Source organism: Nicotiana tabacum, chromosome 11 (genome assembly GCF_000715075.1).
Source record: "Nicotiana tabacum cultivar K326 chromosome 11, ASM71507v2, whole genome shotgun sequence".
Classification (NCBI taxonomy): Eukaryota; Viridiplantae; Streptophyta; class Magnoliopsida; order Solanales; family Solanaceae; genus Nicotiana; species Nicotiana tabacum.
Window position 1 is genome coordinate 160,840,259 of NC_134090.1, and position 18,786 is coordinate 160,859,044.

The 18,786-nt window shown below is 33.8% G+C and overlaps 1 protein-coding gene across 7 annotated transcripts in view; it reads right to left on the reverse strand.

Annotated features, from left to right (window-relative positions):
- Window positions 1-17,084, reverse strand: part of LOC107761698 (uncharacterized) — a 33,128-nt gene extending 16,044 nt beyond the window's left edge. For 2 of the 7 annotated variants that reach the window (XM_075225644.1, XM_075225642.1), the window contains exons 1-2: window positions 16,903-17,081; window positions 16,670-16,743 (exon numbers count right to left, since the gene is read on the reverse strand). Coding sequence is in view for 2 of the 7 variants with exons in the window: in XM_075225646.1 (XP_075081747.1) it covers window positions 16,670-16,729 (60 nt within the window). In the remaining 5 variants the exon portion in view is untranslated. Of the gene's footprint in view, window positions 1-1,571; window positions 5,206-16,669; window positions 16,774-16,902 lie in introns of those variants that run through there. The other 5 variants (XM_075225641.1, XM_075225640.1, XR_012696846.1 and 2 more) reach the window with 4 other exon arrangements.
- Window positions 17,085-18,786: the final 1,702 nt, after the last annotated feature.

The window sequence follows — 18,786 nt, forward strand, 5'->3', positions numbered from 1 at the left end:
TGATATTTTGTAGGGGTGATGTGATATCAGCCAAAATGATGTATGATTGTTTCCAGCAGTTTTCATTGGCTTCATAATTGATACTCCAGTTAATAAGGCCAAAAGCTCAATCTTCTTTGGAGGGGTGCCCAAGGATATTCAAATAGAGATTCTTAGCTTGCGAGGCTTTCCTAGAGGAGCACTTCTGGTCAAATAATAGGGTTAAGTTCAAAAAGATTGACATTAATGCAACGTTAGCCTTTGCTTGACAAGATGGTTGGAAGCAGGGGCGGACCCACGTGTTACTAACTGGGTTCAGTTGAACCCGCTTCATCGAAAAATAGTACGATGTTCATCGGCAATTTACGTTTAAAATAGGGAAAATGCGTATATAGGAATATATTTGAACCCACTTGATGCGAATGTGACATCTGTAAACATGGTCATGCGGGTTCAATGCTAGCGACTTGAAGCGAGGTCGTGTGTTCGAGTCACAATTACCCGTGTTCATTTTGTAAATTTTCCCTTTCTGTTTGTTTTGGGACATAGAATGTGCAATGGTAGGCCTTGTGAGCGTGTCTAACAGTAACCACAACATACTTGTAAAATTATTATTCAGCCAAAAGTCATAAGTTAGGAATTCTAGCTTTTGACTTATTTTTATCATTTTAGCTTAAAAACAAGTGCTTAAAAGCACTTTTTTACTTTATCCAAACACTACAAAATGACTTAAAAGATATTTTGGCTTAAAAGCACTTAAAATAAGCCAATCCAAACGGGCTCTAACAATAACCACAACTTACTTGTAAAATTATTATTCCAATTACTTCTATTTTGTCTTTTCTCTATGTTACTTCATATTTTTAACTTAATTCAATAGAAATCAACTTTGTTTTACTTTAAAAAAATTAAACCTTTCTACAAAGTGATAATTCATAAACTTTGCTAAATCATGCAAGAATATTTGATGAAATTATTTATAATTTGTTAGTTTATGTTGAAATTTTTGTTTGTTTTATATTAAAAATTTTGGTTTAATGTATTAGCCTCTTTCTTTAATTATTGGCTTTAATTTTGTTAAGATTGTAACTCTTTTTTATTGTCCTCTATCCGTAAAATAATACCTTCTTGGTTACAGAAACAAAAGGATTTAATATTCTGTGGAGTTAATAAATTTTTTTAATTGGTTAAATGACTTTCTTATTAAAGTTTAACAAAAATTTTAAAAAGTAAAATCTATTAAATTAAATAGATAAGAGTGTTTGGTGAAAAAAAGATAAATTGTACAAATTATTAGGAGGAAATAGTTTTCGTACTTTAAAAATGCCAAAATTTGTAAATATAGTGTGCGCTCACTTTTATATGACTTAATTTTAACATCACACTATAAAGAAAAGAGGCAAAAAAGAAGAAAAATAACAAAGATACAACCAAATTCTGTTCGGCATGTTCGACGCCGCTTATACTATTAATTCACGTTATCTTAGATTGAACCCGCTTGTGTAAAATTCTGGGTCCGCCACTGGTTGGAAGGATACCAATTTATGGATCTAAAAGATATAATTGAAAATGCGGAATTATAAATAACAAGCTAAGAAAACTTACTTCTTATTTGAACATTGAAAACATACAGAACGGGTTTTTTACAGAGAAGAAAAGAAAGGGAAAACATAAGAAGAGAGAAATGGGCGATTTCGGTCTCTCTCTATGTTACAATTTGAAAGTCTTATATAGACTTCGAGGAAAAGATTAAGTTGATCTCAATCGTTCATAATCAACGGTCATCTTTAAAGATTCCTTTTGGCTTTTGCTTTTTTTTTAAGAGGCAGGTGTCTTTGTCTTCCTTTTCGAAGGGGCAAATGTCATTGTCTTCTTTTCTCTCCGAGGCAAATGTCATTATCTTCTTTTCCGAAGGGGCAAATGTCGTTGTCTTCTTTTCCGAAGAGTCAAGTGTCATTGTCTTCCTTTTCTGAAAGGGTAAGAAACTGTTTATCTGCTAGAGTGGGCATAGGTTTGGGCTATCCCGTCTCAATCTTCCATATCTCCATTTTTTCTGCTTTCTGCAAAGGATGAACTTGAAACAGCTTCTAACATAGCTTGTACTTGCGTCGGGTCTGCTGACTCAATGTTTGCTAACATTCCGAGCAGTTTTTTCTTTAACTCATTCTGAGAGTTACTTGATTCTGTTCTGATTGGTTTGGATTTCTTGGCTGCAGTATATTTCAGGAATCCAACCTTTGATTTTAGGCGTTTTTACTAAGTATTTGATCCGTTCAATTTGTTCTATATCGAATGACCAATTAATAATAAAAGATATTCTTTTTGCAAAGTAATATTTGCATAATTTTATGTGATCTGGGAGAGAGGAGATTTCATTTTCTGTTTGGAAGCTCCTGGGCATCGTCTGCTCTGTTCCTTCAAATATTTTCCATCAGTCATAAAACCATCTGGGTAGGATTGATTTTTGGGCTTGTTCGCTATATTTGACAACCAGGTGTGTGTTTTTGGACGTAGGTATAGGAAGTTAAACCAAGCATCCATATAGTCTTTGAAATTATAGGTTTGGCGGCCTATATTGGACTGATAACACAATCGGAGTGTGTAGGTGATCCATTCCCCATTCAAACGGGCTTATTACCCTATTGATGGTAATTATTGAGATTCTAATACTAGTTGGGCCTTTATCGTCGTAAAGAGTGTGTTCGAATGTAACAGATCTTGTATCTGTTAAGATTAACTCATAATACCTCCTTGTTTTTAGAGGGTCACTGGTGTCAACGTAATTCCTGTCTGTGTAACAGGGTCTGATGAGGTCCGCAAGGTCATAATTCTCAGTCTTTGTCTAGGGCCAAAACCTTAACTGGTTCTTTTGCAATTAATTCGAATGTCTCCTTTTCTGAGGAAACATGTCCCTTTTCTTCTGCTTTAACCGGTGTGTGAGGGTTAACTGCTTGGGCGAAGGACTATGGGACCTTCATTGCATAGTCGATACTAGTCAGTACCTTTCCTGCTTGGCTTGTTGAGGCTTTCGAAGAAGCCTGTTGAAACGGACCATCCTTTTTGGGAATGGATCCGAGCACTGTCATAGTAGTAGGCTTGTTTGTACTGGGTACTCTCGGAGAGGTAACCATAATATTTAGCGGTGGCCTTACGGTTGGTAATAATGGAAATTCTGCTAGGGCAGAATATCTATTCTCTCTTTTGGGAGAGGCCCTGAACGGACCCTTCTGGTTTGGTCTCATTTTTCCCCTGTAGAAATTCTCTAGTTAGAAAATCGGGTAAAGAGTTATTTTCTCCTTTTACAAATTCGATTCAAAATCGAAGCTGGATAATAGTGCTTGCCATCTGGCAAAAATTTGTTTTGAAATAAGATTTTTAACATCCTTTTGCAAAATCTTTTTAGCTGATTTACAGTCAACTCTTAATAAAAATTCTTTGTTTATTAAATCATCTTGAAATTTTGTAATACATAGTACTATAGATAAAATTTCCTTTTTAACTGTACTATAATTCCTTTGAGCTGGATTTGAGATATCAGAAGTGAAACGAACTAATTGTTCGGGAGACTTTAAAGAAATTTGTTGTTTAAGAATTCCACCGTACGGGCTAAAGGACATACTATTTTGTAAATCCGCTGATTATCCCACCAATTTATCTCAGCGGGTTTAAATAATAATAATATTTATTATTATGAGTTAATCTTAACAGATACAAGATCTGTTACATTCGAACACACTCTTTACGACGATAAAGGCCCAACTAGTATTAGAATCTCAATAATTACCATCAATAGGGTAATAAGCCCGTTTGAATGGGGAATGGATCACCTACACACTCCGATTGTGTTATCAGTCCAATATAGGCCGCCAAACCTATAATTTCAAAGACTATATGGATGCTTGGTTTAACTTCCTATACCTACGTCCAAAAACACACACCTGGTTGTCAAATATAGCGAACAAGCCCAAAAATCAATCCTACCCAGATGGTTTTATGACTGATGGAAAATATTTGGAGGAACAGAGCAGACGATGCCCAGGAGCTTCCAAACAGAAAATGAAATCTCCTCTCTCCCAGATCACATAAAATTATGCAAATATTACTTTGCAAAAAGAATATCTTTTATTATTAATTGGTCATTCGATATAGAACAAATTGAACGGATCAAATACTTAGTAAAAACGCCTAAAATCAAAGGTTGGATTCCTGAAATATACTGCAGCCAAGAAATCCAAACCAATCAGAACAGAATCAAGTAACTCTCAGAATGAGTTAAAGAAAAAACTGCTCGGAATGTTAGCAAACATTGAGTCAGCAGACCCGACGCAAGTACAAGCTATGTTAGAAGCTGTTTCAAGTTCATCCTTTGCAGAAAGCAGAAAAAATGGAGATATGGAAGATTGAGACGGGATAGCCCAAACCTATGCCCACTCTAGCAGATAAACAGTTTCTTACCCTTTCAGAAAAGGAAGACAATGACACTTGACTCTTCGGAAAAGAAGACAACGACATTTGCCCCTTCGGAAAAGAAGATAATGACATTTGCCTCGGAGAGAAAAGAAGACAATGACATTTGCCCCTTCGAAAAGGAAGACAAAGACACCTGCCTCTTAAAAAAAAAGCAAAAGCCAAAAGGAATCTTTAAAGATGACCGTTGATTATGAACGATTGAGATCAACTTAATCTTTTCCTCGAAGTCTATATAAGACTTTCAAATTGTAACATAGAGAGACAGATTGAAATCGCCCATTTCTCTCTTCTTATGTTTTCCCTCTCTTCTCTGTAAAAAATCCGTTCTATATGTTTTCAATGTTCAAAAAAGAAGTAAGTTTTCTTAACTTGTTATTTATAATTCCGCATTTTCAATTATATCTTTTAGATCCGTAAATTGTTCTCTCCGAGGCAAATGTCATTATCTTCTTTTCCAAAGAGGCAAATGTCGTTGTCTTCTTTTCCGAAGAGTCAAGTGTCATTGTCTTCCTTTTCTGAAAGGGTAAGAAACTGTTTATCTGCTAGAGTAAGCATAGGCTTGGGCTATCCCGTCTAAATCTTCCATATCTCTATTTTTTCTGCTTTTTGCAGAGGATGAACTTGAAACAACTTCTAACATAGCTTGTACTTGCGTCGGGTCTGCTGACTCAATGTTTGCTAACATTTCGAGCATTTTTTTCTTTAACTCATTCTGAGAGTTACTTGATTCTGTTCTGATTGGTTTGGATTTCTTGGCTTCTTTGATTTCAGGAATCCAACCTTTGACTTTAGGCGTTTTTACTAAGTATTTGATCCGTTCAATTTGTTCTATATCGAATGACCAATTAATAATAAAAGATATTCTTTTTGCAAAGTAATATTTGCATAATTTTATGTGATCTGGGAGAGAGGAGATTTCATTTTCTGTTTGGAAGCTCCTGGGCATCGTCTGCTCTGTTCCTTCAAATATTTTCCATCAGTCATAAAACCATCTGGGTAGGATTGATTTTTGGGCTTGTTCGCTATATTTGACAACCAGGTGTGTGTTTTTGGACGTAGGTATAGGAAGTTAAACCAAGCATCCATATAGTCTTTGAAATTATAGGTTTGGGGCTTATATTGGACTGATAACACAATCGGTGTGTGTAGGTGATCCATTCCCCATTCAAACGGGCTTATTACCCTATTGATGGTAATCCATTCCCCATTCAAAAGGGCTTATTACCCTATTGACGGTAAACTTTGAGATTCTAATACTAGTTGGGTCTTTATCGCTGTAAAGAGTGTTCGAATGTAACAGATCTTGTATCTGTTAAGATTAACTCATAATACCTCCTTGTTTTTAGAGGGTTACCGGTGTCAACGTAATTCCTGTCTGTGTAACAGGGTCTGATTAGGTTCGCAAGGTCATAATTCTCATACCCTTTGTCTAGGGCCAAAACCTTAGCTGGTTCTTTTGCAATTAATTCGAATGTCTCTTTTCTGAGGAAACAGGTCTTTTTTCTTCTGCTTTAACCGGTGTGTAGGGGTTAACTGCTTGGGCGAAGGATTATGGGACCTTCATTGCATAGTCGGCACTAGTCAGTACCTTTCCTGCTTGGCTTGTTGAGGCTTTCGAAGAAGCCTGTTGAAACAGACCATCCTTTTTGGGAATGGATCCGAGCACTGTCATGGTAGTAGGCTTGTTTGTAGTGGGTACTCTCGGAGGGGTAACCATTATATTTAGTGGTGGCCTTACGGTTGGTAATAACGGAAATTCTGCAAGGGCAGAATATCTATTCTCTCTTTTGGGAGAGGCCCTGAACGGACCCTTCTGGTTTGGACTCATTTTTCCCCTGTAGAAATTCTCTAGTTAGAAAATCGGGTAAAGAGTTATTTTCTCCTTTTACAAATTCGATTTCAAAATTGAAGCTGGATAATAGTGCTTGCCATCTGGCAAAAATTTGTTTTGAAATAGGATTTTTAACATCCTTTTGTAAAATCTCTTTAGCTGATTTACAGTCAACTCTTAATAAAAATTCTTTGTTTATTAAATCATTTTGAAATTTTGTAATACATAGTACTATAGATAAAATTTTCTTTTTAACTGTACTATAATTCCTTTGAGCTGGATTCCAGATATCAGAAGTGAAACGAACTAACTGTTTGGGAGACTTTAAAGAAATTCGTTGTTTAAGAATTCCACCATACCCTTAATCAGAAGCGTCGGTTTCTACTATCATAAACGCTTCAGGATTTGGAATACCTAGACATGGGAGTTTTTGAACAATGGACTTGATTTTCTTGACTGTATCAGTTTGTTCTAGACTCCAAGGGACTGGATTCTTCCTAAGGCGTTTGTAAAGCGGTTCGCAGATTTTTCTAATATTAGGAATAAAATCTGCTACATAATTGAGGCTTTCTAAGAAACTTTGTAGTTGTGTTTTGTCTATGATTTCATCGGGAAATTTGGATGAGAACTCAATGGCTCTACAGATTTGTTTGTAAGTACCCCGATAAAGGTCATGTCCTAAAAATCTAATAGTTGTTTGAAACAACTTGATTTTCTTAGCGCTGACTACTAGACCGTTGTGTTTTACTATCTTAAAGAAAGTATTGAGATGTTTAAAATGATAATCTATATCTTCTGAGGATATTAACACATCGTTAATATAAACTATTGACATATTACTGTAGGGATTAAATATATTGTTCATTATGTTTTGAAATTCAGATGAGGCATTTTTTAACCCAAACGACATTGCATTCCATTCGTATTGTCCAAATGGGACACTGAAGGCAATTTTTATATTTATCTTTTTCAGTAATTTGTATTTGCCAGAAACCTGATTTCATATCAAATTTACTATAAATATTAGCTTTGTAAGTCCTTTTTAATAAATCTCTTTTATTAGATATCGGGTACCTAATCCATTGTAACACTTTATTTAAAGGTTTGTAATTAATAACTAGTCTAGGAGCTCCTCTTTTCTTTCTCTGCGTTATTGTTAACGTAGAAGGCTGCACAGCTCCACGGTGACTTAGAAGGTCTAATAATCTTCTTTTGGAGAAGATCATTTATTTCCTTTTTACAGACTTCCATTAAGTCATAATTCATTTGAATAGGTCTTGCCTTAGTAGGTATAGCCTGTTCGTTAATTCTTTAATATAAGGCAGGTTAACTATGTGCCTTTTTTGTTCCCAAAAGGTTGTAGGTAAATCGGAACAAACTTCTAGTTCGAGTTTTTGTTGAAACTGTTTAATCTTATCTTCTACCTCCGGGGTTTTTAAAGTTTGTTCTATTTTATGAACTTTAATATCATTTTTTAAGTAATTAACTTGCTTAGTGAGCAAATTTATCTTAAAGATTGTTTGTGATTTAATATAATCACTTTCTTCTTTAGAGATAGAATTTAGGTAAGGAAATCTTATTTCTTTTCCTAATACTGTGGTACAAAGTGCACTTAAGTCATCGTAATGTGGCTTTATTTGAGCCAGGAAAGGAATTCCGAGAATTATTTCTTCACTTGTATCTCTTGTTATTACAAAATCATTAATAAAGCATATTCCGTCGTTACAGATATGTGCTTTTGATAATTTGTAATTTATTTTTAATAGTTCTCCTATGACAGAGTATAATTTTTGTGTACTTTTTTCTAAGTACTTTAATAGCATTATTCCTTCCATTATGCAGTTCTTATCTGCACCTGAGTCTAATAATGCTAATTTAGTAAAGGTCATATCCTGGACCTTTAATGTTATAGGAAGATGATAACTTTTAGCTTTTACTTTAGTGAGTTTAACTAGTGCGGCTGAACCACCTTCAGATTCTTTGATAACTAAATCATTATCGTTTAATTTTGAAGTGTTACCTTCTTCTTTTTCTACATCTTCATCTTCTTCTTTTGAGAAGAATTCGCTATTAATTGCTTTTCCTTTATCAACTTGAGATAATATTCTATCAGTAATATTTTCTATTTCAATTTTATTAAGTCGAAGCTCAATATCTTTTAATTATTCTTTTACTAATTTAAGTTCAGTTTGAAGATGTTGGATAGTAGTAGGTTCTTCTGCTTTTACAGAAAATCTATTCATTACTTTCTTCATGTCAAAAGGTTCTATCTGCGGTCGATTTTCCTTTTGTTTAATGATAATGTTTTTTATAATTCAATTAAATATTTTCTTTTTAATTCATCATCTATGTGCTCAATAATGTCGAATAAGACTTCCTTGGAGTCTTCTGTAATTACTCTGAGGGAATTTTGACTACATACGCAGATTGCGCTAGTACAGTTACAGCTATCTTCTATTGAGTTGTTGTTGTCTGAGTCATATGCGACATTGATTAATTCATTGTCGCTGTCAGAGTAACTATCTGTGGATGCTGATGAAATGTTATCATTATCTTCTAGAATTGCGTAAAGCTTTTCTTTAATATTTTCATCTAATTCAAGAGTGTTAACTTTACTCTTTTTCTTTTTAGTAACTTTGCACTCACTGGCTCTGTGTCCTATTTTTCCACAAGACCAACATTTGTCTCCATAATCCCTTTTAGATTTTCTTTTAAACCTTTTCCTTTATAAGTTCCCTCTTCTTTCTTTTCTTTACGCTTATGGCATTTTTTAGGTTTATCAGAAGATCTATGTTTCTTTGACGCTCTTTTTGATGGAGCGGCTATTGATTTATAACCGAAATCTTGGCAAAAACTACCAAGTTCCTTTTTAGATTGTAATCTATCTTTTTTAATAAGACTTTTAAGTTTTAGGTCAGTACATAAGTCTAGACCTGTAACATTAATAAAACTTATTAAATCTTCATACGTAAGATTGTCATATGGGATTTGACCATTAAATCTATCTTTAATTTTAGTTCTTACCATTTCGGCAAATAATCTGGGTAATCCGCTAATAAATATTTCTTTCCAGAAAGGTTTACCGCAATCTTCTCTGACCATTACTTTTTCTATGAACATATCTTTATACCACCTAAAATATGTTAATTTTGGGCAGTTAAGATTATTGAGAAGTTCAAGACTTCTATCTTGAAATAGTTTTGGTTCACCAATAAAATGTTTGGCTATACAGTAGATTAGAGTTGCAGTACCATCTTCTCTAGATTCTTGTTCTGCTACTTGCGTATTATTTTCAGTTTTTACTACAGTCATTACTGTTGTGGCATTTAGGATTTGATTCCTATTTTCTTCGGAGAGATAATTATCCCACCAATTTTTTAATATACCAGTAAAGCCTGACACTATTAAGGTTGTTGCGTGTTTGTCTGGCGCATTTTTTATTTTGTAGGCGGTTACCGAAATTCCTATTTCGTGGAGCTTTTTGTAAATTTGGCTTTCAGCTAAACCATCAATATTCCATTCTGAAATTCCAGTTCCATCATGACTGAAATGGGATAGATAGATATCTTCTTCGAATTGAACATCTGGAAATGATGCTCTTTTGTAATAATTCTTTTTATTAGAATGTCTGGGATCATTCATGATTCTACTTATTTCAGGATTAGTAATAGAGATGGTTTTTAGAGTAACTAAAGGTTTTATTTTATTTATAGAATCTACAAGCTCTTTAGAGGCCTTTTCTATCATTTTTAGTTTAGTTTCTTTATCAGGGAAGTTTTCTTCCTTTATCAGAGTTTCATATTTATAATTTAATGAAGCTAACTGTGTTTGTAATTTATAGAGTTCAATGGTTTTATCTTTGCTAGTACTAGCTTGTTTCGTATTAGGCTTTGAGATACTTAATTTTGTTTTAAGTTGTTCTTCTATTTTTTCTAGAAGTTCATTCGTAAAATCGAATTTTTCTCTTAATTGTGGAAATTTTTCTTTAGAAAATTCAGGGATTTTGATAGTAGGATGTGTTTCAATAGTAGGTGCTACTATCGTTTTAGTAGAAGTTCCTATTTTGTTAGTATCTTTTAACTGATTAGATACAACATGTAAAAGGTTATATGTATAGTTATTTTGGACTATTATTTTGTTTAGATCTTTGTTTGTTGGTTCTTTATCAAGGTAGGTACTTTCTCTTTTAAAAGGGGAAGTTGTGACTACTTGATTTTGAACAGGTATTATGATTTCTTCTAATGTTGGAATAGTGGCTTCTATTGTACCTTTATTTTTGGTATACCATTTATTGATTATCATTTGTAAAGATCCCTTTTGATTTGGGATCTGTCCTGTTAATTCGAACCATCTAAAGAATTCAATATCGCATTTAAGTCTTTTTAAGTCCTTAATCTATTTATTTCTAAAAGATCTTCTCTGATCTAAAGAATAGGTGTTTATATACCATTTTCTTTTAATGTTATTATCAGGGTGTTCCCATGAGCGTTTAGACTATTCCATTCTATTTGGAAGTTATTTTCTTCTTTAATGACTCCTATTTGGTCAATTGTTTCAGCGGATTTACTTCTAGGGACAAACGGACCCTTTTGATAGATTACTGTAGGAACAGTTTTGTTAAAATTTACTCATTGTATTTTTCTATCAAGTTCTTCAATTAACCCTTCGTCGCTTTTATTGCTTTTACTATTTCCCTCCGGGGGTTTGAAAGATGAAGATCTGCTAAAGGACATTCTTCTACTAGAAGAGGCTTTGTTTATAGAGTTAGATCTTAAAAATTTTAAGTCAATAGCTCTTGTTGGATGTTGAATAACTTGTTCGATATATGAACTTTCTGGTTCATATCTTGGTTGAGTTATGGCTTCAAAACGCCATTCATCTTTTGATAATATCTCGTCTCATCGAATCATTCTAGGGACGAAGGTATTACTACGTTCTTGATTTGCTTCCATGAGCATAGTAACTCCTTTACTACTTTCAATCTTAGCTTTTGGAGCTAAAGTAGTTTTCATTAGCCTGTAATATACTCTGTATATTATTGTTATCTCTCTTGTGTTAATTTTACTATTCATGTTTTTTGTTTTAATATTAAGATTCAGAGTATCTAAAATATTCTGGTCATTTATATCAACCGAATAATTTGGATAGCAATTAAAGTAAACTGGGCCCTGGGCTAAGTTACTTTGTAGGACTCCTAATAATGAATCGTCAAAATTTAACAGTTTATCATCTCTTAGTAATAGACAGAGAGGTGTGTCTAAACCTAGTCTGTATAAAGGTTTGACAGCTACTTGGACCAGTCCGATATGGAGGAAATTATATTTTCTCTTGTACTGCTGTATATCATGTGCTGCTAATAACTTAATTGTTTCAATTAAGTTATTAATAGCAATTGTTGATTTACAAGTTTTGATGTTATAGTTTTTAATAAAATCAAACTTGCTGGTATGATATATAGTGTTAAAGGATTCTCTAGGAATACTCCAATTTTGTAAATCATTTTCTATTTTGGCAATATTAGTTACTGCCGAGATATTAGCGCTATTTAGAATTTTATTCTTTTCAGAATTAATCATTCTAATACTGAGATGTGTACCTGTTGATACAGATAGTTATTGTTTTTATATTTTTCAAAATTATTCTTTTTTGATGTTGATGATTCTCAAGATTATCTCTATAAAAATCAATCTCTCTTTCTATTGTTAATAAAGCTTTATTTCGCAGGTTATTATTTCTGGTTATAGATTTGCAAACTCTAATATTGTGTTCAACACAATCTATCTTTCTATTTGTGTTTCGGAGATGTTTCAGAGATCTCCATTTTTTATTATTAAGAATCTTATATAATAAAAAGTTCTATGTTTTATTATTAAGTTGTTTTAAGACCTTTTTAAAAGTTAAGGGAGAGGTAAATTGTCCTTAAGGTTTTTACTCTCTTTGTTATCTTAATTCAAGACTATTTATCTTAATAGTTCTCTACTGTTCTTAACAGTATATTGTTTACTGTTTATCTTCTTTTTTTTCTTTCTATATGATCTACTTCTTAAGTTATCTTAGCAGTGTTTTCAGTTCTAAGTTATCTTGGGGGTTGGGAGTTGAACGTGTTCACTGTGTCCTGTCTAACTGCGGCTCTCCTAGCCTGTAACGACGACGACAACTGACGGCAGCTTAATAGGGTTCAACTAACTCTCTCTCAGAGACCCTCACACTATGAACTGGAAATTTAGCCTCACACTGAAGAATAAGATCATGAAGATATAACGAAGATAAATGACAAACATATACTGGAATGAACAGTATAGAACAATTAAGATCTATAGCATGAAACTGATAACAAGATTTTAATTAACCTTAAAGACAATATGAAAGTTTAGCCTTTCATACTATTAACTAACATGTTTAACTTGGCTCTGATACCAATTTACGGATCTAAAAGATATAATTGAAAAAATAATTCTCGGAATTCCTTTCCTGACTCAAATAAAGCCACATTACGATGACTTAAGTGCACTTTGCACCACAGTATTAGGAAAAGAAATAAGATTTCCTTACCTAAATCTTATCTCTAAAGAAGAAAATGATTATATTAAATTACAAACAATCTTTAAGATAAATTTGCTCACTAAGCAAGTTAATTACTTAAAAAATGATATTAAAGTTCATAAAATAGAACAAACTTTAAGCTAGCCAAAAAAGAAGAAGAGTATATCCATTTTATATTTGTGAAACTTTTGTATGATCGAGTTTCTATTTATCTTCTCATGCCATAATTTGGTTGGTTACTCCGTGAACTTTTTTTTTTGGATAAATTATTTACAAGTTATGCACTAAAAAGGGATGGATGATTTAGTAAATAATTTCTTAAACCATTTTTTGGGAGAAGAGACAGATAGAGGTAACTGTCAAACATATAAAAAAAAACTACCTCTTGCAACGGTAAAGTTGTCTCCATATAACCTATAGGTACGGGTTCGAGCCATGGAAGCAACTATTAATGCTTGCATTAGGGTAGACTGTCTACATCACACCCTTGAGGCGCGGACCTTCGCCGGACCTTGCGTAAACACGGGATGCTTTGTGCACCAGGCTACCCTTTACCTCTTTCATAGTTTAATGAGAATCAAGAAGCTTTATGATGTTTATAAAGGTTGTTTTTTGCTTTAGCTATAAGCATGTGACCTGTTTAGCATCAAATTTGTGGTTATTCGTAGAAATATTAGCCCTAATGTGGATGGGTAAGGCCATATATAAAAATTTTGTATACATGATAAACTACTGAGATCTTAGTTTCTCAAGTATAGTAATCCTTCTAGGTTCATCAACTGAATGAGTTTCTTAGTTGGACATTTAAGTCTAAACCTTTCATAGTGTTAAGTCCCATATTAATTGACGAAGTCAGTTGTGGCCTCCTTATTGTGGTCCGGGATAATTCTCCCTCATGAGCTAACTTTTAGAGTTGGGTTAGACCCAAGGTTCATTTCTAACATGGTATCAGATTCAAACTCATCTATCCCTGTTGTTGTGTTGCACGCATCAATTGTCCAGTCCTAGCGTGCGAGGGGGTGTTAAGTCCCACATTAGTATCTGTGAAAATAGCACGGGCTAGCCAGTTTTCGGATTGATCATTGAAAAATAGCCAGCATTTGCAAAGTCATTAAAAAATAGCCACTATTTTGCTGCAACACGGAAAGTTCTAGCATAATATATTGGAGATTGGTGCACCTGTGTATCTGTGTATGAACTTCTAGCATATTATGATGGAACTCCAACACACGAAAAGCTCCAGCATAATATACTGGAGATTGGAGCACATGTGTATGAACTTCCAGTATATTATGCTAGACCAGTATATTATGCTGAAATATTTTCTGAATTTTGAATAGTGTTTTCGTTCAGATTTATCTTTACATGAAAAGTGGCTAAATTTCGATACTTTTGAAATTGTGGCTATTTTTCAATTACCACTTGTAAATCTGGTTATTTTTGAATTTCACCCTTAGTATCCTGAATAGGTGTTAATCTCCTTATATGGTCTTGGAAATCTTCCCATCATGAGCTAGCTTTTGGGATTAAATTAGATCTAATATCCATTTTTTCACACTTCAAAATTAAAGCAAGAATTATATCCTGAAAGGAAGAGATCATTTATGTAGGAACAAAGTTTCATTTTGATTAGGTTTTATAAAATTGTAATCTAAGAGAGGAAAAAACAAGATAAAAGGGAATAAGGAAAAGTGGCAACGTAAATCCCCCTTTACTTCTTTTATCTTTATCTTACATGAAATTGATGCTTATGATTTGCTAAACTGTTGGTTTGGACTGGTTAAAAACTGTGTTGGAGGTGTCGAGATGTAGAACGGGAACTTGGGAATGAATGGAAGGTAGTTGGGATGGTGTGAACAGCTGAAGCAATGTGTTAATTGTTGCCTTAACGCTGTTTGCTTGCCAGGTCTGGTGACAGCAAGCTTAACCGCGATCACAGGGCATTGGCCGCGATGCGGCCAAGCATGATTCTCTGGAGCAGTGTTTCAAGTACAAAAAGATAATGTGGATTGCAAGAGGTTAGTCGAGCCTAGATTAGAATAACACGGACCTCGATTGCAACACATGCACCGCAATAGTGATTGACCTTCACTCTTTGACCCCAGACGTAGCTAACAGTTTCATCTATTCCAAATATGCTTATCAGATCTGAAATGAACTTAACGAACGATGTGGTCAGTCAAATGAGGCATGAACTTATCCAGTTCAAAAAGGAACTCAGTATGCTATCTGAGGGATCCTGTGATATTGAACTTATTAAGTTGTGGGATGAGTTAGACTCTCTAAACAGTAATTCTTGTTGCAGCTGTGATTGTCAATATGATGGAAAGGTAAAAACGATTAAGGACAAGGAAACTCTGAAACTTAATCAGTTCTTAATTGGCCTTAATGACTCTTATAGTGGTACCATAAGAAACATAACTATGATGAAACCTACACCTAACATCGGTCAAACTTGTTCTCTCCTACTTCAAGATGAAAAATCTGAATCCAGACTCTTTCACACCATGTTCCTGAATCAGCTTCTTTCTCTGCTGGTTCCTCATCAGAAGGGCAGACATATCCTCCCAAAACAAATTTCTCTAGTCACAAAGAAGTCTAATAATTACTGCAAGAAACCAGGCCATACCATTGATAAATACAATAGATTCCATGGTTTGAGAATGATTCCTTAGGAGTCGTTTGGTACGCAGGATTAGGTAGGATAAAATATAGGATTAAATTATACTGTGTTTGGTTGGCGGTATAAATTTATCCCGGGATCCCTTAGTGTTTAATAATTTTCACAAAGTTGGTAAATTGATTGAGATATGGTGGGATCAACAAGTCATGGATAGTAAATGTACTCAACACTTCTTAAAATGTTAAATTTAATTTAGAGTTATGGGAAGAAGATTGGAAATTAAATTTGGAGTAAACAAGTGCTACTTGACTATCCGTTTTTGGATCCAACACTGGTATCTCTTCCTAATTAGTAGCCAAGTATAATCTAAATATTTTATCATGTGATTAAGTGCTCAATTGGAACATGCCTTTGTTTGAGTGTCTAAATGAAATATGTACGAGCAAATTCAAGGGGATGTTAATGTATTCTGCCTTCTCTGGAGGAATATATGGATAATCGTTCAAGTTAGTACTCCCTCTGTTTCAATTTAGATGACACACTTTCCTTATTAGTCCGTTCCAAAAAAATGATACATTTCTACACTTTCTTTATTAGTCCATTCCATGATAATTCAATTTTAGTAAGAATTATCTATTTAAAAACTCAGTGAGCTCCTTTACGATTTCCTATTTTCGAATGTGTTCGCTTGCTGGTACTCTACTCGACTTTCCATCTCTCTTGTCATCTCCGCTAACTTTTTTGGGTCACCGCCCATTGATTAATTGTGACACCACTTATGAGAAATTCCGTGTACGTACTACCTGCATTTTTGTAAGAGGTTGTTTCCACTGCTTTGAGCTCCTGATCACATAGAGGCAACTTTACCAGTTACGTCAAGGCTCCCACTATGGGCGGGGTTCAGGGAAGAGCGGGACCACAAAGGTCTATTATATGTAGTCTTGTACAACATTTTTGCAAGAAGTTGTTTCCACTAGTCGAATCGGTGACCTCTTGGTCAAATGGCATCAACTTTACCAGTTACATCAAGGCTCCCGATGGGTCCGAGAAAGGGCGGGACCACAAGGTCTATTATTGACAGTCTTACCCTACATTTTTTGCTAGAGGCAGTTTTCAATGTTCGAATCCGTGACCTTGGTCATGCGTCAGTAACTTTACTAGTTAAACTAACGCTCCCCTTCTTAATATTTAGATTTAATATGTATAAATATTGTATGACGTACCGATGAGTTGTTTGCTTCCCCTTTATCTTTTGCTCCTCCATTTTCTTTTCCTCTTTCCATGTATGCAATTTTCACTAGTCAAGCCAAAGTTCAAGTTTTCAAGTCTGATGTATAAAAGGTACACAAACCTTTATTAGGAGAAGTAGAAAAACAAGAACAGAAGAAACTGAAGAAAGAAACATATATAAAGCATATAGCAGGAAACAATTTACTGCAGATATAGCCAGACTTACCTTTTGACCACTTAAAGTTGAGCAAATCGGCCAAAGGTTGTTGCTGTTAGAACCTCTTAATTGAGAAAATTAGGTGAAGACAGTAAGCGCTGGGACTCAGAAAGAAAGATCTGTGAGAGAGAAGTAGACAAATTGAAAGGCTACCAATTAGAAAGAAGAATCAAATAAAGATATAATAATTGCAAGATTAAAATAGTACAATTCATTGACTTCTTAAGTCTTTTCCCTCTTGCAGTGTATGTGTATGTGAACCCATTTCCCATTGCTCTATTCCAAAAAAGTGACTAATTTTTAAATTTGAAAATAATTTAAATTAAATTTACAATTCTCACCTAAATTGGAACATACCCATTATCATCTCCATTTGTCTCGGGATTCGTGTGGGTTTAATAGAAAATCATTTTAACTACTCCCTCCTTTTACTTTTCTAAAAACAAATTTTTATTTTTATTTGTCACTTTTCGCATATCAAGAAAAAATATTTTTTTTCTGTTTTGCTCTTATCATTAATTACTCATTCCAAATCATTTTTCAAATCCATTAAGATTATACATCAATTAATATGGATAACATGGTAAATTATGCACTTAATTTATTAGTATTTCTTAAAAGGTTTGTAAAGTCAATAATGGACAAGTAAAAGTGAACGAATGGAGTATTTCAATAGTTATATAGATGTCAATCAATATAATCAAAATTAGCTCCGACATGTTACCGGACACGTTGAGAAAGTGGTAAAAAATGAGTAGTTAAGGAAGAGAAAATTAAGTGGGCGTTTGCACATAAGAATATATAAAATTCCGGGGAAAAAATTATTTGAAAATTAGAATTGTGTATGAATATGAATACAATTTGGAGCTATTTTTGAATATTTATGAGTAATTTGAAGTGAAATTTTTGAAAAACGGCTTTTTGAAGTTTTTCAAATTTTCGAAATTCAACTTCAAGTGAAATTTAAAATTTTCATGGACAAACATTGATTCGGAAAAAGTAAAAAAATTCTTATGGCTAAACGGGCCCCAAGTATGTATGCAGCCTAATGTGTGAATGAGAATCTTGGAACAACAATAAAATTACTTATGTATGATATATAGGTCACAAGTTTGAACTGTCGTCGAAATAGTTACTAATATTTGTATTATGGTAGATTATCTATAGGATAGCCTTAGAGCACGACAGTTCCCGAACTCTCTGCACGTCTTACGGAGAATAGGTGCACATATGTGCTCTGATGGAGTAAGCATAGGCAAAGCATTGGACATACAAACCTTTATTAATCCTTGTGCTATTAATCACATGGCATTTGCTACAAAATACTGATTCCTTTTGTCCCACACGTGAGCTTTATTAGTATTAGTTAGAGGCCAACACAATATATTGGGATACATCTATTAATTGTGAAAATGTGTCATCCAATTTTTAAGGATACATGGATTGAAAAAGTACTTACTACTGTATTATGTTATCTTGTTGAGTCTCTATAAATACCCATTCCATATGTAGAAATTTAGCACTTAGAATTTCATCATCCTCATCATTACATTGTAATTTTTCTATCAATGCAGTTGTAATTTTTCCCAGGAAAACCATATCAACTTTTCACTTTATGTGCATCTGTATGTTGTGTTTGGTTCTACACACTTTATATTTTTTCCTGAATTGCATGTGCCGATCCACACTCAGTACTGAAGCATGGAACATCTTCTGGTTTTCAGCTGCTTGCTATTTCAAAGAAGGTTATAGAGCATATTTAGATTGCAGTCTTGCATGTCTGATGTTACTACAGCTTAGTAATGATACAATGATTCTTGTGCAAGTCTACAGCTGTATATTCAAATAATAACGTGAAAATAGCACGGGCTAGTTAGTTTTCGGACCGGTAAT